The sequence below is a fragment of the Onthophagus taurus genome, chromosome 11, assembly GCF_036711975.1.
Source record: "Onthophagus taurus isolate NC chromosome 11, IU_Otau_3.0, whole genome shotgun sequence".
Taxonomy (NCBI): domain Eukaryota; kingdom Metazoa; phylum Arthropoda; class Insecta; order Coleoptera; family Scarabaeidae; genus Onthophagus; species Onthophagus taurus.
Genome location: NC_091976.1, coordinates 21,934,860 through 21,959,224, shown reverse-complemented (window position 1 = coordinate 21,959,224; position 24,365 = coordinate 21,934,860). Strand labels below are relative to the sequence as shown.

The following is a 24,365-nucleotide window of genomic DNA, read 5'->3' as shown; positions in this document are numbered from 1 at the left end:
GATTATCGATGATATTGTATCAATTTGTTGGTTAATTTCTTCAATTTCAGGAACAATATGGTTTTAAATAAGTCTCTATTATTATCGGTGAATTTTGAAGATAAAATTCTGGAGTCGTATTGAAATTTTATTGCTTTCCAGTGATATTACGGGATAGATTATTAGTGATTAAGTGAAAGATTACATTAATAAGTCTTTGAAAGAAGTTATATCGATAATTTCATGAACAATAAGAATAAATTCTCAATACAGGTAAAAACGTAGTACGTTTATGTTGATAATGGAAACTTTTAAAGTTTTAACGATTCCTATCAGATACTCGTATCAGTCTGAATTACTGCAATATATAAATTAAATGGAGTGGAAAAAATTCATAATACATAACCAAATTAGTTTGAAAATGAAAATTCCCAAAATGTCAAAATTGATGCTTTTCGATGTTAAACTCGATCATAACTCAAAAATTAAAAGTGGTGGAAAAAAATGTTATAACAATAAAGTGTTTATAACGAACCAAAAGGACATAATTCATAACCAGATTTAGTTTAGGTTTAGTTATATTCTAGTTAGAGAGTAAAAATCCACAAAATGTCAAGATTGGTGCTTTTCGATAATAACCACGATCATAACTCAAAAATTAAAAGTGGCAGAGAAAAAGTTTATTACATAAAGTGTTTATAATGAACCAAAAAAACAATTCGCAACCAGATTTAGTTTAGGTTTAGTTACATTCTAGTTAGAAAATGAAAATTACTAAAATGTCAAAATAGATGCTTTTCGATGTTAAACTCGATCATAACTCAAAAATTAAAAGTGGCAGAGAAAAAAGTTTATTACATAAAGTGTTTATAATGAACCAAAAAAACATAATTTGTAACCAGATTTAGTTTAGGTTTAGTTACATTCTAGTTAGAAAATGAAAATCACTAAAATGTCAAAATTGGTGTTTTTCTATGTTAAACTTGATCATAACTCAAAAATTAAAAGGGGCGTAGAAAAAATTTTATTACACAAAGTGTTTAAAATGAACCAAAAAGGCGTAATTCATAACTTGATTAAGTTTAGGTTTAGTTATATTCTAGTTAGAAAATGAAAATCCCCAAAATTTCAAAATTGATGCTTAACGATGTTAAACTTGATCATAACTCAAAAATTAAAAGCGACAGAGAATTCTTCTTAAGATATCTTAATGAAACATTCGCAAATTATAGATAAAAGAGTACTTTATCATAAACAAAACGGAATTTCAAGATTTTTATTCGTACATGAGATGTTGCTCTTTCAAAGCAACCCTTTAACAAACCTACAACCATTTTAAGAAATCGAACAAAATCAAATTCTTGAGATATCTCCGTGAAATGGTTACAATTAATAGAGAAAAGTGTGCACTTTATCATGAACTTTATCTTTATTTTAAGTGAGAATAAGGTTCCAAACTAACATGTAGAAAGTTTGTTTGCAATAGGGTTATTATTTTATATTTTATAACAATTAACTATTGCCATTCAACATTTATTAGAATTCAAATAAACAACCCAAAGCTGGTAATTCGCAACATGTACACATTTTTTTTTATTCTTACAGGATTTATATAAAACTTAATACTAGTAGATACCAATTAATTTTATAATTAAGTTTTCTTTGACGTTTAAATTCAAACAATCAGTTCGTATATGGTGGAGTGACTGTAGAAGTTATTATAGGGTTTTCATGTGGCCTAGCGATTCAAAGGATACTCCTGTGGGATTAGATTGGTTTAATAAAGCCGTTGGTCAAACGACACGGAGGTTCTAACGTGCCGTTCCACTCCACTTCAAATAGTAGTGGCGGTCGGTGAAACTTAATTAACAATTACTTTGCTCGTTAATTCAATTATAGATAGAACGCGAGCAAATCTATGGAACATCAGGGGTGCCGTTGACAGCCCGGCGTGGCTCAGGTATCTACCAGATCTGTAATAGCTTTGTTATCTGAATGTGCATGTTACTGGCGGAATGCTGAGCGACCGGATGTGGGTGAGGGGCGGATTGGGCTTGGAGGCGCGGTGAAGGAAAGTCCCTCACTCCACCCCCGGACAAGGGCAGATAGTTAGATAGATGTGCCTGCGGCGTTGTATGCACTGCTGCATTATTATACTACATTAACCGCTAAGCAATGTGTACACCACTAATGACATATATTGCTCAGTATTACTCCAGCAGGTAGCGAATTCCTCTACTAATCGCAAAACTATTCTAATTTGCCAAGCCGCCGAGCGTTAGCCCATTTAAGGTTTCTTCCACGGTTACGGGTACTCCCATCGGGTGGGGATATTGATTAATGAGTTCGGTATATCTTCAAGCCGGAAATAATCGCTTAACATGTAGATATAAATCCTTACGGGCTATAGTTTGCGTGGTGTAAATAGCGAACTTGCATTACTTTAAAACTAAAAGTCGACTTTAAAACTATTCCTACACATACAATATAAAATTATATATCCCTTTTTGTTAACCCCTACTTTTACAAGATCGATACTTACCTATCATGTTCTACAAGAAATGTTGAAGTACAACGCTAAACTTGAATAGCACCGGTACTAGTATAGATCGCGGTGAATAATTGAAGGGAATAATTTTCCAGGAAAGCAACAAACCGGGTGGGAAACGCTTTAACATGTTTATACGCTCAACGGCACCCTGAATAAAAGATCCGAACAGCGGGGAAGCGCGAATCGTGATGGAATGCCGCTATCTCTTTCTACGGCCGCGGTGTTTACAAAGCTAATATTTTCACCATCCTCTTACTTCTCGCTCCTTTCGCCACAAAAACAGGCAAACTCCCTCGTCAACGGAAATGTTACTATCGATATTTGCAAGGTCATACCAGTCGTTAGATTGTAACCTGACATTATGGGTCTTGTTTATAATGATCAACGTCGCCTCGACGTTTGACTGGACTCACTTGATCGATTGCATAAATAACTACCGTGTAGTTAACTATGTTTGGCTCATCAAGGGCCTAATCGGTTTGCGTACACTTGACCTCCTCGGTTAGTGTATATCATGGAATAATAAATCAGGGTTGACTCGTGTATTCCGACATGTATGTTGACTGTTGACGTATGACGTGACATGAAAAAGCACGGATACGCTCTATAAACCATTTAGGTTAATGCAGCTGGTGAAATCAATATAAATAAAACAGCTTATTACGTTTATACATCAATCAAAATATTCATAATTTTTCATGATGAGTATAAAAATGTGTTACCTGGTTTTGAACTATACATATGGAGATCTATTAGATTCTGAAACCGAGTGAGGTCCGGATGTAATATAACGTAATGGAGCCATTGAATACCGGGCCATATATTGCAAAAAATTTACATGATGGCTCACGTTTGCTAATGCTGTAGCGTCACGTGTTCCTTATGGTTTGCTATGATTCTAGACTTCCGGTAAGAAAATTCCCTACGCTTCTATACCATCATAAAACCTTAACTTGAAACGAATTGGAATGAATCGTTTTTGTACTAGTACGATATAACGACTATAAGCTTTTAGAAACTAGGTTACTGCTTGTATTAATAGTACCCGGATATGGAGTGTTGATGTTTTATTAATGTATCATTTGGGCGCTCGATTCAATGGGGAATTGAATAATCAGAATGAATGGATTATTAGCCGCATAAACTATTGGTTTGCGTGGTGACCAACTCCAAACAGCAAACGTAGTAATTAGTTTCGGAATAATGTTAGAAAACTACTCTAATACACGGTGGATTAAAACAGGCTATATAATAGTACCATCAAAAGGGAGAAATTAATGGGGATGTTGAGTACGGGGGTTAAGCAATAATAAGCATGTACGCCAATCTTGTAATAGAACTATATCATGTCCAGATAACACATTATTGTGTTCACATAAATCGATTCATAAACTGTAGGTTGTAGGATACGAAGATTTACTCCCTTATAGTAATTAAATTTTGATGCAATTATTTACGAAATTTAATGAGCTAACTACACTACATAAATAGCTTTTATTCGTTATTTAAAAAATTATATTAAAGCTCAAGTGGAAATGAATAGGTGAAAATACCAAGTTTAGCTACCCCAAGCTCATCTTATAAGACTTGTGCAAAGTTGCAGGTTGGAAATTGCAGAGGATTAAGCTACGGATCGTAAAAGAGATCTCCAAGGGACAAAATTGGTTTGCGAAAGTCTTTCGCGTTGTAATAAAGAAAAAGAATTTAATGTTACAGCACGTATAAACATATAAAAATTTAATTTTTGATTACTTTACGTTATTACTAAACTAGACAGATGCGTTTTAAAAAAAGATATAATAAGTTCACTAAGTCTTCTCATGGTGCTTAATAACCACGCGGTCTTCTTTCCTCGGGGTAAAACGGTGTTAATTAAAAACTTTTTTGCTTGCCGTCAACTTGTGGCTTCCCTAAGGGTGCGCCGCCCTCCTCCGAGCAAAAAGAGAAGGGTGTCTCCGAATTCGGCGGCGACACATCGTGGTGCTAAATTATTTACGACGAGTAATTCCAGTGGGGTGTTCGGTATTTTTTTCCTTATCTAATCGAAGTTGCCCGAAACAAAAACGGTTAATTATAACTTTTCCCATTATTGCACCGGGTCGCGTAAAAAGAAAATTACCCAGGATCCAATTCCGCGGAACGGCCCGTGAGTTTGGTGGTGCCTGCAGAACGCTCCCGTTACATTGTAGCGTCACGGTGGCAGCATTTGCGATTGTACGATAAGCGGAGTTGCGGAGATCACAGGGATATTTCGTAACAACCACGATACCATCCGACCAAGACTTGTAAACGATTAAATTTTCTCTTCTTCTTGATTTTACCATCTCTTTAAATATACCAGGTTACGTACATAGAATCTCATTCAATTTAAGCGAATTTCACGGAATAAAATTGTACTTAAATAATAAATATAAAAATCTATGTGATATTGTAAATAAAAGTGTTGAATTCGAAGTATGAAATGATATCGGGGGAACACCCGACAAAATCAAATAAGCAAACGTTATTTCTCGATCTGATCCCGAGAATTGGAGTTGAAAATCTGGGTGTAAGATATGAAGTCGCGTCCATGTTGAGTGGTGAACATCAAAAAGGCAAGGAGATAGCGCGCAGAAAGCCGTCTATTTTGCCTGTCTGTTTGAGGTATGAGGCGGGATAAGAGCGAGGAGTCGACGTCAAAATCTGGGTTTTGGAGAAAGGCTCTTGCTCGGATCCAGCCCCCTGACAGGCGCCCATCAGCCGTATCGTGTACGAGTTTACAAAGCAAGGAAGGCTCATCTCCGTAGTTATTTATTTCTATGGAAAACGTGCAAATTTTCACAATTTGTACGTCATGTACTTTAATATGTCCTCTTTAAACCCATAAAACTACCGCGCAAACGAGCAAACAGTAACTGTAATATCATCCCCTTCCCCCCAAAATTACTGAAAATTAGCCCACACTGGGAATCCCTTCAGAGTCTTCAGCGTCGTGTAGATGGTGCGACAGAGTCGAGTCACACAATGGGGCTTCTGGCCCTGGGCTAGATAAAGGAAGCCGCCACATTCATTTGGGGCGCTTCTCTCCTGTAATTAATGCCCCTGCGGGTTGCCTTCTCGAGGCCGGTGGCCCTTCGCGGTTACATTCCTCGCTGCCCGTGAAGAATGGCCTTCCGCCATCTCGGCACAATTGCGTGCACTTAGTTTCCTGTTGTGTGTATATGAATCGTCGAAATTACAGTCGCAGTGCAAATTATTTTCTTGCGGTTCTTGAGACTGAACATTATCCCCACATTATTCATATCCATTTAATGAGTACCTAGTAAATAATCAAATTTTATCTGTAATGGTTAACCTCTTAAATTTAGAATGTTAAGCGTTTATGGTTTAAAATAATTCAGTCGCCCCATTAACAGAATATTCCCGAGGATGCATCAAAGCCACTAGGCAAAAGCCGGTCAACCGACGTCGAGTAAAATATTTAAAATTTGTTGAGTGCAGCGCATTTAGTACCCCGCCAACTCCCTTTCGGTCTCGCATTAGTGACTAAATTATACAAGCGGCACACACAGTCTAGATGAGGGGTTTTAGAAAGAACGCGCGGCCAGGTGGCGGAATAAAATTAAATTCAAACGACCCACAATTAAAGTTTAAAGCGGGGGCGTTTTTGTGAATCAACGTGAAGCGGTTGTAAGTAGAATTATTGCCGCAGCATGGCAGGGAAAAGAAGAATAAACACAAACGATGCACTTGTACGTACGGATCCGGGTGGTGGAAGAATAGCCGGTTCCAGCCGACGCGGGCGCCCCCTGTTTATTTATACCCGTGTTATTTAAATTTAAAATTCACATAAAACGGCAACGAGCTAAGCGCCACTTGAGGTTCCCACTGAATACGGGGCAGGTCCGCAGGATTTATTCCTCGGAAAAGGCGCGCTTCGCGGCGCCCCCATTATAACACAGCACTTCTAGTCGAAAACGACCAACAAAAATCTCTACAACCCAGACTGCACCAATAGGTTAGCGCGAAACAAATGATTTTATCTGCGGTTGACGTTTATATTAAACCGGAATAAAGTGAATCCAGCCTCCAACGCCACCGCCTCGTTGCCGTCAGCAAACAGGACGTCGGACGCTTTTACTCGGTTTTGTACAAAAGTGACCACTAAGCTCCCAACGGACCACGTAACGTCGCCTGGTCGACAATAAGCGACCCAGTGTATAAATAAAAGATCGACCAACGTATGACCGATGGGGTAAAGGACGAAGCCGATCGGTTCCGAATCCTCATGACAATTTCCACCGCATCAATATAACTTACTTGCACCTTTGACCTGCTGAGCTAGACTGAAATCCTTCGTCGTTTACAATTCTCAATAGACCATCCTTTGAATTCAAGTATTCAAAAGTGACATAAAAACTACTTTCTTTAATAAATTTTTTTTAATAAAGTTAGAGGAAAGTCGCATATTTTTGGATGGTTTCTTAATTTCGGATGGCAAGGTATTTCTAGTACTCTTAATTATTTGTTTTGACAAACATACATAACCATAAGGTAATGTAGATTACATACATAAGAATTGTAGACAGATTATTGTATACAATAAATTCTTAGTACATAGCCATAAGGTGGATTATATAAGGCGGTTAGAAGTAAAGAAATGGAGTATCTTAAAGCCTCTAAATTGTTTGCTGTACAGAAATCAACATTAGAAGATTATATTAAACAAACTCATAAAAGTCCTGACGAATTAGTTGCAGCTTCGATTGGAAGAAAACCGATTCTTTCTTCTGAATTAGAAGAAAATTTGGTGGTATACTGTTTGGAAATGGATCACTTAGGTATTAGAAATAGTTTGCGTCACCCATTTTCTGATAAGACTGGAGCTGCTGGTAAGAAGTGGTGAAGGGGTTTTATCAAAAGCCAGAATTAAAGGATTTACCGCAAACAATGTAAATACATTTTTTGATCTACTGGAACCACAAATGCAAAAAAATCCTGCCAGAGTATTCAACGTGGAATAACAACCGTTCAGTCCAAAAATTGTCGCGTTATCACTTTAAAAGGCAAAAAGCAGGTTGGAACGGTTACTGCAGCTGAAAGAGGATCACTAGTGACCGTTGTCTTTTGTATGAACCCGGCTGGGAGTTTTGTTCCACCTTTATTCGTTTTTCCCAGAAAAAATATGAAAGCGGAATTACTAGATAGAGCTTCCCCCGGGTCCATTTCGGCGTATTTCCCATCAGGTTGGATTCAACAACATATTTTCACCCAATGGCTACAACATTTTATCCAATTTGTTAAACCATCTTGTGACGATCCGGTTTTTCTTATTCTTGATGTACACTATAGTCACACAAGAAATATTGACGTAATAGAAATTGCGCAAAAAAACTACGTTATAATATTATGTATACCACCACATACCTCATACAAAATGCAGCCCTAGTTAGACCTTTCATGTCAAAGCAAATTCAAATGTGGTTAAAGCCAACGACAGTAGAATCTAACAGGACTGCTACATCTATTGTTGTTTTGTAGCCTACTACGGGTTGGTTGCCCGCACTCTACGTCACACTATTTTCCACGCCCAGTTAACTGTCATTGAGTTCTATGCACTTGCTGTGTATTTTTGGAGGTTATATGATACTCATTTGATTTACTTTTATTAACCTCTAAAAATACACAGCAAACGTATGGATCATAATAACAGCTGACTGGGCGTGGTGAATGATGTGCCGTAGTGTGCGGGCACGTTGTCACAACAATGATTGTAGGACTACTACATTCTTTGTTAGATTCTAAATCAAAATCCTAGCCGTACTATAAATTCTGTCTTGCTTATTTAAAAACTGCAACAGCAGAAATTTCCGTAAATGGATTTTGAAAATCTGGGACATGTCTCTTAAACAGGGATAGGTTTGCTGAACATGATTTTGTCATAGAAAGACAAAGAGAAAGAACACCAGCAGAACATTTCATGGACACCTCGACCAAACACACCTATAGTGCTACGAAGGATTATAAAACTTACTCCTCCAAGGGATGTGTTGACTTTGCAATCATTGCAATCATTGCAGGAACAACATTTCGAACAGTAAAATGTACAACAAAGAAGATATTAGCCCTTTACCTTGTCATAAACAAACTAACAGAGGTAGGAAACCTAGACAGGAGTCCAAGTATGTCACCAGTTTGCATTATATAAACGTGAACTTAAAGCACAATAAACGAGAAAACCCACTTTTAAAGAACTTCTGAATTAGCAGAACTTAAGAAAAAGGTCACTCATCAAGCAGAAAACAATTTTACGAATAAACACGATACAGCATACAGAGATAATAAATTGATTTGTTGACAACGACGATTATCTGTTTTCTCGACAACAAACTGTACTGAATTGACATCTAGTCATGAACGTCATCAGAAATCTGATGCCTATGGGTTCTAAGTGGCTAGTTAAATGTAGAGCACTCTATTACGTAACGCATACGTTCAAGCTCCCCTCTCGATAATAATGGATATAAATTACGGTTTGCGTCAGCGATTTTCGCGGCGTCGCGGCGTCCGACATCGCGCCGCCGCACATCAATCACCGTTTGAAAGATAGGAAATGAGCGGGCTTCTGTTAGGCCGTTCCCCAGCCGTTTCTCGGTATCGGAAATTGATTGACTTGCACGCCACGCGATAGGTGCCGTTCTGTACCTCGATTAGGGGTGTTTTGCGTCCGATTTAACAATTAATTTCACGGAACCCCCGAATTGAATTGACTTATAACAGCAAACCCAATTACCCTGACTGATTAGGTATTAAAATCAAATCAGTTTTATTACAAAAAATTTTGAAGTTATTTCTAAAAGTCTTGGTGAACCTGTTACGCGCATCTTCCTGTTTATCCCGATAAAGAAGCTCAAAAACTTTCAAAACTCGCATGATTTATGACTCCCGGAAGAAGCGACTTCAAAGCATCAACACCATCCGAGTTCGGCTTTGAGCGTCGATATTAATATTGATATAGGTTTTTGCGGGAGGGCGCATCTTTCATTCGCCTTGATGGATCTATTCATATACAGATGATCATTTCGGTTCTAAAGTAGAGGGTTTTGCCGAAATGTTGTATCGAGTTCTACAGTTACCCTAAAATCCAATCCGATCAGAAATACAATTCCTAAACACCAACAGGAAGCCGTTTCACTAATAGGATTGTTCTACGTAACGGTCGGAGGTAGTCCGGAGTCCATCTCTTTAATAGCAGGATCGTCCCCTAGCTTCCGAGACCACTTCGAGCCCCCGTGTCTACTCTGCATTTTCAAGCCTACTTTGCATAATGTCACCCCTGAGGTAGACATCCGCGTTAAACAATGGGATTCTTTTCTACCGGTTGTTCGGTTTTCTTGACAGCTACTCGTCTATTTTCAAGCGGTTATTATGTGACTTTATTTAAGAGGTCGTATATAAGTACGAATATTATCTAAAGGTTTTAAAGAAAAGTTAAAAAGCATATGGGTCCACTGTGAAAAGTTATCGGTGAAATATTACGAAGTGTGGACAGTTCGACAAGTTTTATGGAGTTTTCCTGTCATATTAGCGCGGAGAAACGGCGCTAGAGGTTACAAATTGTTATTGTCACCCCGACTGACAAATGTTAGAGAACTCGCGTTTTTAAACTTCCCACTGCGAAACCGGCGACAGAAAATTGATTTTACGGTGGCAAAAGTTTTTCCTTATAGGCTTAACCTACAACTCACCCACATAAAGAACTTTTGAGCGGCACGAAACTTAAACTTGTATGTATATCTATGTGCGAGTGGGGGAATGTAGACGAGATAAGGGTTATGGAAGAAACTGGCAGCAATCAGCTAGAGCGGTAATTCTCTCGAAGAAAATTTGTTTGTCGCTTGAGGCGATGAAACATAATTCGGAGAAGGCGTTTCCCGGATAAGGTCCGTAACGTAAATTTCCATTTCGACGGTAATCGAGCCGCAGGGACTTACCTGAAATCCCGTCGTACGTCCACCATTCCTCCCAGCTGACCGAGGCCGTTCCTGAAATAGAGGAAGACTAAATTAGGTAACTTAAGTTGTGTGGGATTGATCCCTGACAATAATTGACATGGGTCTAAACCTAGCACGCTTCAAGACAAATATCTGTCGTCTCGGATTTCGAACATTTCAACACCAAAATACATGGATAAATCCCCAATCTTATAAAACTAAAACAATAATTAACAACTGGTCTTCATAAAAATCAGTTTATCTAATAGATAAATTTCATGTGGTGAAAATGACCTTAAAAATCTAACCAGACATTTATTATCGGCCGATCTACTCGGCAAATACGAAAACGTCGTCGTCTAGTGGTGTGCGAAAAAATGTCGGCGACCATGCCAGCAACGGATCCCGGATAATCCGGATTAAAAATGAGATACGTGCCTGGAAGTGTGAGTGACGTGTTACCGTGAGGCCCGGTGGTAATCCCGAATGGCAAAGCTGACGAAATATGGCCCACGAGGACCATAGTGGTAACGTCGAGTCTTTTCCTACAACTATTGTCATTGCCCGATCGGATTCAGCTTAATCTGAAGCCTGCAACTACGGATTTTGAAATTCAATAAATATAAAAAAAAATAAATTTAGTTTTTGAATGAAAAAATTATGATTATGTAAATGAAATCCCAAAAAATATAAGAATAATAAATTCTCTACAAGCTTCTTGTGTGTTAGCGTTCCTGTTATAAAAGTTGTCTTCGTCGACCCAAAAATGATTGAAAGGGAGGGGAATCCCCTCCTGGGGCACCATCGTTCTCTTGGCAGACTCCCTTCATTATTTTCCATTCCCGCCCGGTATCCCGAGGGTACAGCGATGTTGCAACCGCCAGTGAAGCTGATGGTAAGATATGGGCCGATTCGGAATCAACGCGCTACGCCTCAGAGGACGCCCCGACGTTTTCTCCTCCGACACTACCTCCACCTCCTGAAGAGTTCCATTCTTTCACATCAGACCAACGCCGACGTCGCCCAACCACCGTATTTTCACGTCACGTCTTTATTATATACGTCCCGAGGGATGTGCAAAACGTTACATAACTTCTTGTAAAAGTCTAGGTACTCGGCAAACCTCTTCTCATGAATTTCCCTTTTTTCTTGCTCTCCTTTTCCTGAAAGAATTTGCCAATCTAACGGATTACTTTTTGATTTTGTAATTGTTAACCTGATGGTTAGGTAATGGAAGATGTCGTTCTCAAAAGGGGTATGTTGGGAAAAAGTTACACCAAACGACGGCAGTAATGTGACGTGGCAGAGCAATTAGGAGGTCGAAGGAAGTCCGGCGAATGTTCACGGAGCGTGAGAAAGTTTTAACTCGTCCAGAAGTGGAGGTCTAACGGTTCTTTTTCTTTTTTTTTTGCTGCGGACGGCCGCGACCCTATTCGATGTAATTGGAGATATCAAGGCCCTGGAAAATTCTTATCGGCCGGTCATTCCGCATTTAAATTAAGGGTCGCCTCTTGCGCTCGGGCTCCGATAATTACCGTCGAGTGAACTTCGCCCGGAAGTTTCTACCAGCGAAGTTTTCATTGCGCGCTCGTAAAAATGGCGAAACTACTCCCACTCGTTTTAAGACTAGGTATTGACGGGTCGTACCGTAATTTATTTACTTTGAAAATTTACCCTGAAGTTTAATCCTGAAGTGTTGAAATTGTAGGTATTTGCAAAATGGAATTATTTATATAGGACGTTTAATAAAGTAATTTTCTCGAACATGTCAGTGGATTATTTATTCAATAAAACATTTATACGACAGAGCCGGTATGAAGTTTAGTTTAACTAGAGTTAGGGAAGTTACTTCCAGGATTTAACGATTAGCGTTTAGTTTTCACTGTCATTCATTATTAACAGGTGTAATTTTTTAGTAGCTTTAATTAAAAGTTATGAGAAGAATAAAATAGAAATATTTAACCGATTTTTTCAGAAAATCTATTTAAGTTGATTTTTTTTCCTTTAGCTATTACCAGATAGCAAACTCTTTGAGTATTCTTTCCGTTTTTCCTCGATAAAACGTGAAATTTATGTCCATAGTTGAGGCGTGCGTGCAAAGATAAGATAGGAGGTGACCCTCGAGTGGAGACGTGCAAATTAGGTTTGCGGCGGCGAGCGTCGCGTATAAATACGGGCGTCCGCGCGGGCGTCATCGGCGTCGCTTCGGGCGCAATATGCCGCTGTTGGGCGTTCGCGTTCCGTATAATTTACAGAGGCCCGATCTTAATTACTGATATCGGACTAGACGAGGACGATTTATACGAATCTGATAATGGCCGTCGAGCGGCATCGCAATTTTCAAACGGACCGAGCTTCGATCGATCCAAACGCCGCCGTCGCGTCTGCCCTCGAACGTGCTGAAAAATACGCCTCTGGATAACGAACGTGAATGCCGTATTTTTCACAATTTTGAAGGATATACGATTCAATACCGGATGGTATTAGTCGCTTTGAGAATTGTTATGACGTACATATTCCTTGAAATGATCCAATTTATAACAAATAAAAAAATAAAACTGTTTTTCAAATTGGATTGTTTTTATTACTGGTATGTCTTACAGTTATCTCAATATCCACTATCATAAACCACACATTTGAAATGAAAATTTATGTTTTCCAACTGAAATGTAACCATCTTATTTTACTTTGCATTCCAATAACAACCTTGCAATTATTTAGCTGTGTATTAAGCACTACGATTACTTTGTTATCATTGATATAGCTAATATGTTGGTGGAAATGTTTCAGAATTAACGCCACATTCACCACTTGTTATGAGTTCTATTTGATGTTTCGCTTCGGTTATTTATGGTAAATGCAGATCACAAACCCATTGTCACATCAATTTTTTCGTCCACAGACAAAACTCCTCGTCAAACCCGATATCTAAGTTATATTGCACAAGTTACTTCAGATATCAAATACATCAGAGGAAATTCAAATGTTGTTGCAGATACTCTATCCAGAACAAACATCGAATCTCTAAATTCATCTTATCCAGATTTTCAGAACCCTTAGCTATTCTCCAACAATCCAGCAAAATCGTTTGGCACATCAAACAACATCACAATCTGATATCAAACTGTGGTGTGAAACCTCTTCATCATCTTCAAGAATTTATATTCCGCAACAGTTCAAACAAGCAATTTTTGACAAAATTCATAGCTTCTCTCATCCCGGAATACGTTCCACCATTTATGCAATCAAAACAAGATTGTTTTGGTCACACATGTCAAAGCAAATTCATGTTTGGACCAAAACCTGCTTAAAATGTCAACAAGCAAAAATCCAAAAACAAACAAAATCGCCAATCATCAACATCAAAATTCCTAAAATTAGATTTGATCATATACATATCGACTTGATTTGACCACTCACTCCGTCCCTGGGTTGTACTTATGTATTTACAGTTATCGAACGTTTTACTCCATGTCCAGAAGCTTTTCTGTTGAAAGATATGACATCTTCTACTATAGCGAACACACTCTTCCGGCATTATTTTAGTCGATTTCGTATACCTACCACAATAACACATGATCAGGGACGGCAATTCGAATCAAACCTTTTTTCAAAATTTAACACATTACTCGGCACACGACAAATACACAAATCATCTTTCCATCCTCAAGCAAATGGAATGTTAGAACGATTTCATCGATCATTGAAGACGGCTATCATCGCTAAAGCAGACACAATCAAATTTCGTTTTCATTATAGTTAAAGGCTTGAAACCATCGTTATCTCCGCGATACAAAGGACCTTTCAAAGTTCTGATAAAAGCGTTTTATTTCATTATTAAATTTAATAATTCGAAAATAGATAAACATGTGTCATCCTCGAACAGGAAAGTACATTTTACCATATAATCGTTATTTTTTATTACTACAACATATTACTTTCTTAAGTTATACCTTTGTTTTACCTTCCTCTTCTTATTAATTTCTTTTTGACGGAAGAGGGAGTATTGTAGTGTGCCATGCACTACACAAAGTGTGCCATGTAAAATTGTTTTAATAAGTGATTTGTTATATAATTTACAAAAAAAAACAGATTTATAAAATAAATAATCCAAGAATAACATATAAAATGTGGTAGAATCAAATTAACTTTTAAAAATTCAATAAATATTGTACGTACATGATCTGTGTAACATATACATGTACATGATTCTATGTAAAGCAAGTTTTTTACCAAATAGTATAGATACTTTAGCAGGATCCTGAGTATTATGGCTGTCCAAATTATTCAACTTTACCCTCTTCAAAAGGTGCTGCATAAATATTTTAGACATTTAGGAACACAGCCCTTTTAATTTGTTCAAAGATATTTTTGGCAAAATAACGCTTCATGTATAGCAAACTTTTTTCTACAAAACTAAATAATCTTAGATGCAATTGCTGCGATTCTATCGATAAAACTAAGCAATATTGTCAAAGTGTACCTTGTTTAATATTATTAACGACGAGCTTAAAATTAGGGATGTAGTGAGTGTGGGATTTCGTTGGATATTGACACGAAATATGATGGTGAGCTACTCAACTTCGTAAAAGTGTCCCAAGAGAAATTTTCAGGATTTTTCGATCAATTGGAACTAATGCCCCTGATTATGTTGGGATTAGTAAGAAGATGCGATAAGTTTTAGTTTTAAACACTTTCTATTTCCAAGTTGAAAACGATACAAATATTTCTCCTAAAAAAATAAATCCGAGCAGAGTTAATAATATCCAAAATTTTGGAAAATATTGTGGATATTCAACTTCATAGTTTTGCAAAACTTAGTACAATGTACTCACTATATCTGGATTAGAAAGTACTCCTTTTTCATTTTGTCTATTACATTTTTTCAAAGCCTTTAAACAAGTTAATCATTAAATTCAATGATCTATTAGTGGTTACTAGGACACTAAATCGAATGGTTTCATCCTCTGAAGCCTACGTAGGACATCCTCGTTCTCGAGAAGCTGAATGGCCTCGATGTTGGCATGATCGTGCATTCTCTTATCATGTTTAGATGCGAATGATGCAATTTCTGGTAGCACTGATGATAGTCGCGATGGAGGTCAGTGTTTCTTATGTACCAAGGTGCATTTACTATGCATCTTAGTACTTTGTTTTGGAATCTTTGAATCAAACTTATATTTTCATTTAAATTTACAAACTTGCAGGTACAGTTGAAAATGTCCGTTTCGGTTTTAATACATGCTTGCGTTTCTTAATGATAATGTAGATTTTCTGCCAATAAGCCAAAAAATAGTTGTCCAAATTTGATATCAATTTCCTCATGTTTTTTCTTGACGAGAGCTTTTCATTTGAGTCTGCCATCCAGCGTCATATCAAGATGATTTGCAGTGTCGGCGTAAGGAGCTGCATTGTAATTTATGTATACTCGGAATCCTTTACTTTTTTATAACTAAAATTTATGTATGTCGATTTATTTGTATTTAGTTTTATTAGCCATTGTTTGGATTTATTTACTAGTTTTATTTATTTCAAGTATAGTGTTGAGCTTCCTTGTGGATCGCCGGCTTGTGTTTCATATAGTGGTGATAAGCATTTTCGCATTTTACTCTAAAATATCGACCAGAAAGATACGATTTTAATAGTTGATTATACGTTGATTGAGACTATTATATTATATTTTCTTCCATTGCTATGTTTTTCGATAGTATTTGCTATTCTATGTACTTGGTCTATTGTTGCATGTTTATTCCGAAACCCAAATTGTTGTATTGGTATTAGAGCTTTTTCTTCTATGACAACTTTTAGTCTTTTTAATAGTAACTTTTCAAATAGTTTTGATAGTAACAGTAATAATGCGATTGGCCTACATGATGCAACATCAGGGGGTTTATCAGGTTTTTGTATCATTATTATTTCAGCAACTTCCAATATACTTGGAAAGTATTTTTGTTTAAAAGCAGCATTAATGTGTAACAGTTTTATAATCACCCGTATTGGTAAATATTTCAAAGTTTCTCCATTAATTAGGTCATACTCTGCTGATTTCTTTATATTTAGTTTTTGTATCATCTCTTTTTGTCAGTTTTTGTCTGCTCATCACTTTGAGTTATGCTAGGAACGATTTTTAACATAGCTGTTGGACTGTCTGATATAAAAGTTTCTTTCACATGTTCGGTAAACAAATAAACGCCAAGATATATGTTTTGGATTGAAGTCTTCTCCAAATATAAATTTGTTTTCATGATGCAGTAGAAAATCCTGATAATCTTCTTTTGAGATTACATCTCTGTGATATGTACATTACTCATACAGATATTAAGCCATTAGTCGGTAGTTTGAACTTTTACTACTATAGTTTGATGTTCAGTACTGATTGTATTGTTGATATAGAAAGCAAGTATACAAAGCTTTTTCTTTATCACAATTAAACTAATGCAATATGTCCTTCGAGCTACACCTTTGATTTTGATAGCGTCATTCTGAATGGAACTACACGCAGCTACAATGCTTTATAAAATTCTCCTAAAATTTCATTTAGAACTGATATGCATAACATTAATATCAGATTTCTCAGAACGCTTTTTTAATAGGCAGTAATCGCTAAAATGGTTCGCGTTGCAATTAACCCTTTTAACCCCGCTTTACTTTACTGCACAGAGATATTCGTAGTGTAACTTTAAATTACGTTTAGTTTTATTACCATTATTTTTTCTTTTTTTATTTCTCTTTCGTTTCCTATTAATTTAAAATCTCCAAATCTTTATATATTACATTCCATTTTCATATTTTATATTCTTTTTCTGTTTGAGAATAAAGTGCACTATTAGGCCTCTTTTGATTTAAGAGTTCTGTAGTTCTGAACAGTTCAGAACCTTTCTACTCATACATACAATATGTAATATGTATGCGCGGAAAGGTTCAAATCTGTTATTATTGTTCTTTGACAACGCATTAAATTTTTTTACATTTTAGGATGAATAGGTTGATAAATAGCTGTTGTCTTTAGCAATCGTTGAGTTCAAGTTAGTTTATTAGGTGATTTGGAATTACACTCAGCCCGATAAATCTTTTGGTGTAAGTGAAAATACTTCGTCTTCTAGTGATCGATGAGCAAAAGTAGATGGATTTGAATGGTCTTTTAAACACTCTTTTGTTTCTGATATAACTTTTCTACGTAACCTATATGAATTTAAATATAAAATGCATTGTCTTCGTGATTATTTTTCACCCTAAATTAAATGAGAAACGTATCTCTGATTTTTGAAAGTCGATACAACTTTTTTCTCGAAAACCATTGTATGAAATATTTAGTTGTCAATTTGGGTATATGATAGCCCGATGTGTACAGAATGCCAAAAAAATTCGTAAAGAATCCCAGTTATTCGAAACGATGCTAACTCGAAAATGGCTGATCAAATTTTAACGTATCGACCTACACAAGCTTTAATTAAGCTTGTGTAGGATAGAGTTGATTCCCGAAAATAGTTTCCATTTTCCATAGTTTCAACGAAATTACTATTTAAAAAGAAAACATAATTAAAGGGGCATTAATTTTCCTAAAAGTAGACCAAATAGATCAGAGGTCATCATAATCATCACGATATTAGATTTAATAAAAATTGTTCAAATCGGCAATATTATCATCTAACTCGTAATCAAGGCAATGCACACGGGATTTCTCGTGGTAGGCAAAATAACTACCGTGGATATTTTTGGCAAGCAAATTATGGTAGTAATTTCCGGCACAATTGATGTAATGTTTGTGGCCAATGTTTTTTCCATCGAACTCAACGTTATAGGTGCCGACAAGTTGCTCGTTTCGAATAACAGCTCCAATTTCCACAAGTTAATGTACTTAATTCTGTTTAAATTGTTACTTTAAACTGGTGAAAGTTTCTTATTTTTGGTAGTCTAAAGTTAAGCAAGAAAACAAAATGACTGGTACAATGTGACTCAATCTGAATTATGAAATTGCTGAAACTACCGACGTTCTCAATTGGTTACCCATTAGTGTAGTATGAAATAAATTCGGGATATACTGTCTATTGTTAAGTTTGAACCACAAACAAGAAAATTGAATTATGACCAAAACTGTCATTATGCTTTATAAATTTTGCGCTCAGCCGATCGGGAAAAGGCACAATAGGCGTGTTCTGATATTACACGGCACTTGCTCGGGACGCCCGAAAGTTTCAAAGCTCGTTCGCATGGAAGTCGCGTCAGCTTAGCCCGGCATCCATCACCGCAACTTGACGGATTAATAGCGCAAAGCGGGAGGGAGAAGATTATGTAATACACGCGCTCGGGCGCGGGGCGTCGCAATCCCCGCCAAAACATAGTTTGGCTCCATTACGGTTAGCTATTTAAAACTTCCCCCTCGCCGTTCCGCCTCGAGGAGCAACGAGAGAAGCTGCACGAATTCTCGCGAAACGCTCTCTTCGTTCACTTATCGATCATAATGTTCGTACCGGGAATCGGAGATTTTATTGCCAGGAAATCCGTTACCGCTTCCGGTAGGAGCAAAACACCATATCGATCGAGTAATAAGAGAAGCGTAAACTTTGTTTTACTTCTCATTTTTGATTCCGCAATAGGAAACACTAAATGAAACAGAAAATTTTTAATAAAAACTTTCGCTAATTTTTAATAATCTTAAGCTTCAATCCACTATGGAAAGAAATTTTTAATGCTGTTCTTTAGAAAAGAAGGCCTTCCTCTAATTACAATGTCTGGTTGGAATGAAAGAAAAAAAGACGTCATAACAGAGTTCCTTCGTTCACGTCCAGCAGGGCGAGGCGCTTCACGAAAGCGTTTCCGGCAACGTGAAACTTTAAAATGCAATTCCGTAAACCGCGGTAGTATATCCCCCATGCAAATCACAAAGCATGGCCTTACAACCTTTAACCCCTAGCTACCTATAACCTTCCCTGCCGGCAGTTTGTTCTTTATGATAATATATAAACTGATTATTCATGCCGCTCAGGATTCTTGCGTTCTCGCCGGTGAACCTGTCGCGGCCGAATAATTTCTTCCATCCCTTCGCCTTAGTACAGATCTGCTTGAATAATAGATGGGTTAATTTTTGCGTGGAAGCGCCGTGGGAGGTAATTTGCAAAAGTCCCCGGCTTTTATCATTTTTATAGTTTTCGCTTGGTCCGTGGGTCGACATTGTGCTTTGTAGTCTTTGTTTGCGGCCGTCAAAGGGTGGTCAAATCCTTTTGGACCCCACCCGATGTCAACTCATTGCTCGGCAAATCGAGTTTGTTAGCTGCCGACCTTTAACGCGGAACGACAACACGGCAACCGATTTTACACCAATCTAATCTAGCGGTGGTCCCGTGAGAGAATTATCCGTAATTACTTGGAACCTCTTTCGATTAACCAACTCGGACTGGTGGAATAACAAGATTTCTTTTCTCGATGTTTATTCTAACATGTGAAAATAAAAGTATTAAATTAATCTTAGATAAATTAGAAGAAGTTAATTGAAGTCAAATTCGAGTTAATTGACAATATTATATCATGTGCGCTTCATTAAAAGTAAGTTTATTGCTATAATGTTTTAATGAATTCTCTACTTTATATTGTCACATTTTAATGAGCAAAAATTACCGGCGACAGCAAAGAAAGTTTTTTGTGAATTGTGGGGACGCTAATTGTTGTAATTATGATGTTGTGAGCTGTATAACCATGTTTCCGTAAACAATTTTACAAATTATACAAACTTTTATCTTTGTCCTCAACAAAATTGAAATTTAATAATTTCACTCGTTAGATACAATTGGATTATTCGATTACATCTACTTCATTTGAGTAATATTATTCCCTATCAGTAATGCTAATTCTATTAATTACTTGACTTCAACCTTGGAAATTATTAGATCTACCTTTACGATTGCTTTGATTTAACTCAATCAACGATTATGACCCCTTCGAATTGAATTATATTGCTTGGTTATTATCACTGAATTTGAGGGTACCTTTGGAGGTCGAGATAAACATACTAATAAACATCGTTAGGATCACAAAAGTTTACGAGGTGTTATGTGTCTTATTTTAAGCGAAGTTCTTAGACCTAATTTGTTTTTTCAGTTATAAATAATACATTTTTCTATGAGCTTCCAATAGAAGACGACATCATTTAATTACGCCGTTAGCTTAAGGATGATTAAATAAAGTTTTGAAAATCGAAAATGTTTCTTTGGGACCGAAGATATGGAATTTTATGATAAACCATGTTTACTGAATTTGATAAATGTATATTGATTGACCACTTGAGCACCGCCAACGATGCAACCATAGAAAATTTCTTAGAAGTTTTTGACAAATCTACAATAAGAATCATTTTATCTTCTTGATATTGAGGGAGAGTAAACAACTATATGAATAACCATCTATCTTGAGCAGCTATGTTGGCCAGAATTCTGTCAATATCATCGAGACAACAGCGCCTCGCCCGCAAGCGACCTCGATTTGAGATATATATTGCTTTGTAACAGTGTTGGCCAGATTTCTGTCAATATCATGGAAACTCCAGCGCCTCAATCGCAAGCGACCTAGGCGTTTTGAGAATATATTATGCTTTATAACAGTGTTAACCAGGTTTTTGTCGATGTCATATCAAAACCAGATAGCAACCTCAATTTAATGCTTTCACAATGAGCAGTAATTAAGATTATATCAACCTGAAACCGAACCTTTTGACTAATTATTAAGCCGAGGTTGCTTGCTATCGTAGCTCAGTGATTAATATCATATCTACCTGAAACTGGTTATCATATCGCAGCATCCTGGCCGCAAGCGAACTCGACTTAATCTAATTGAGCTAATCATATCTTGGTTTTCTGCAATTGAAACTAATTGGCCACCCATCTATAGTAGTTACGACGGACGTTACCAACGTAGTGGATTTAAATCCTCACAATTTCAAATCTGAACATTTAACATCACAATAACATTTATCTCAAAAATTAAAAACTGTGGATGATATTAATAAAAATTGTCCAAAATGAATGTGATAAATATAATCTACAAGCGATTTTCTTCCACCTATTTGGTATTTTTAGTTATAAATTATAATATCTCAAAAATTGTAATTAAAACCTTTGTAGTTAGATTATTTAGCATTCATGTAATTAACCATTTAAATGAAACAATATTCCACAGTACCATAAAATTTGCTCTTCCATTCATCTAACGCAACAATATTCTCACAAACTAAAAGCATTTTCCTGTACATACTGTTTGAATTACAACTATGTGTGGTAAACCAATATAAATACGTGGATTTCATTATCAGAGTATTGCTTGATGGATCAACAAGGTTCGATGGGTTTCGCGTTTACCGATTGTTCTAATTGTTCGTTTGAAACTGAAATAGCTTGAAATAGCAGTTACCAAGGTGGTGTAGCGATTTCCACTGATGCGTTCAAAAGAATTCGCAACCATTGGTCGCGCCAACGAACAAAAGAAGTTAATGAACCGATTTTCTTTGATTCGGTTTCCGCATAACGCTTTTGTTCCATTCTTTTTTTCTTTTTGTATGGCGAATTTTTTTTTAGGCGATTGTGAACGATCCCTTATTCATTTCTTTTTGAGATATTTTAGTTGAATGCTAATGGACATAAACGTATTTTATAATTAGGTTTCATCGTTACAAAAATGTTAAACAATAACACATGCGTTTATACGCAGTTTAATATTGGGTGGCTACTTTATCCACGTCAATTACCTGTTCGAACTAATTAAAAAAGTTTACTAGGGTGGTAAATAACGCCTACACGTCAAACTTCGAGCCAATTTCGCTTACGGCGGACGGCATCGCGACGCTATTTAATTAATTACACAAACCGTAATCAGTAATTACCCTTTAAAGCATTCAGCCGATAGCTGCTTACACTGTAATTATTTCGTGTAGAATGTGGGTTGCGACATCGATCAGTTACTCCGTGTTTTTACAGTCGGACGGCGCCTCCACCAGAGATCACGTGACGAACACGCCATGATGATGAGCTTCTAGGCATCGTAAATGAAAATACGATGTCGACCTGTGAAAGTCCATTAATTTTCGATCTGAACCATGAATGCGTGTTTCAAATTATTAGGTTTCAGAGTTTTCATGCAACTGTCTTTCCATCAGTTCGCCGTGTTGCGCGCGTTAATGGTATCGTTATGTATCGTAAATATGAAGGTTATATCTTCGGTTATAAAGCGACACTTGTTGTAAAAATGATGGTTATATACTCTTTATGGAGACATTAAGTTAGCTGCTTTACTTGAACAAGATGATGTTTTGGGAATTTATTTTTTATTTTATTGTTATATAAAGTTGAGATATAAAAAAGTTCTTTCTTTAACTAAAACGAAGTATTTAATATCACGCAAGCCTTTCAAAATAAATTAATGTGTTTAAATAACTTTTCCATATCAACGGTGTTATATCGAGAACAGCTCAAAGTTTTATTAAAATATTATTCCCAAACACATCAACTTTTATTTTTAGTTTAGTCGGGAATGTTTCCCTTGAGAGAAAGAATTATGTAGATAGTATCGATGCCGAGAAATTAATTCGTATTTCCTAGAAGTTTTATCCGGACATTTAGATGTTGCATCTTCGGGCCCAGGATGATAAGTTTCGAATAAGTGTCGGAGCGGGCACAGATAAATTCGGATTAGAGAGTTTGTTTGCAACTTTAATACAACTCAAAAGTTGAATTTGTACGGATGCTGGACGGGCGCTCACCTGAAAACGATATTAATTCCCGCCCCGACCTGTGCGAGACCCCTTCAAGTTTTGGTACAGATTTGTACGTGTCTCTCGCAGACGAAATGCTTAAAGTTACTGACACGTTCGAGTTTACGTTAACCCCCTGCATTTAATGTCTTTAGACTTATTAACATCGTTATTTGATAATTACATTTGATACTTAAATCAATAAATAGTTAGATTAACCGAATGGATAAACGTTTGTTGAAACTACACAAGCAAATAGAAGGATTCTTGGTGGATTCGCTCAACACCTCGTAAATCGAAAATAGTCACGCAGAGGAATTTGCGACAAATGCTTTTCGAAAGCGATACTTCACGTACCGTTTGAGTCCATAATCTAGCTGATTTTTTATGCGGATCGTGCATCTTTCGAGTACTGTACGGATTTATTGTATTTTTATCGCCAATTCAGAACGTTCAATTTGCAGCAAATCGCATATACTCCTACAAATCCATACCTTTGGAGGTCGAAAAGGAGATCCAAAAAGTTTACGAGCTGTCATGTGTCTTGTTTTAAGCGAAGTTCTTAGACGTAATTTGTTTTTTCAGTTATAAATAATACATTTTCTATGAGCATAGCTTCCAATAGGGGACGATATCATTCAATAACACCCATAGCTTCAGAACGATTAACCTTCGAGCGGGCGCGCCCTATTTTATAACACGAGTGGGCGCTTGTCATAAATTTTATGACTTCAGGTCCGTTTTAATATGTATTACGTTATTTTTAATAAAACAATTAAAACACACATTTTGCTATAGTAAAAATATTTAATTTATATTAAACCATTGTTAAAAACATAAAATGAAGTCGATTTTTCAAATCTAATAACATTTACAAACTACATAATTTAGGAATTTTGTACGAAGTTTCATATCAGTTGCAATATATAAATGCAGTTCTAGTTCTAGGTCTTGTGTTAGTTCTAGTGATAGTGCTAGTATAAAACTAGAACTAACACTACTTCGAGAACTAGAAACATTCGGATTTAGCCGCACGTCTCTCAAGACGGCTAAACCCGAATGATTCTAGTTCTTGTGTTAGTTCTAGTGATAGTGCTAGTATAAAACCAGAACTAACACTAGACGT

General features: G+C 36.6%; 1 protein-coding gene across 2 annotated transcripts in view; it reads right to left on the bottom strand.

Moving 5' to 3' along the window:
* The window catches only part of LOC111418114 (Carbonic anhydrase-related protein B), a 116,159-nt gene that overhangs the window by 44,562 nt on the left and 47,232 nt on the right, over nucleotides 1-24,365 (bottom strand). For both annotated transcript variants that reach the window (XM_023050567.2, XM_023050568.2), the window contains exon 3: nucleotides 10,504-10,554. In XM_023050567.2, coding sequence (XP_022906335.1) covers nucleotides 10,504-10,554 — 51 coding nt within the window. The remainder of the gene's footprint in view (nucleotides 1-10,503; nucleotides 10,555-24,365) is intronic.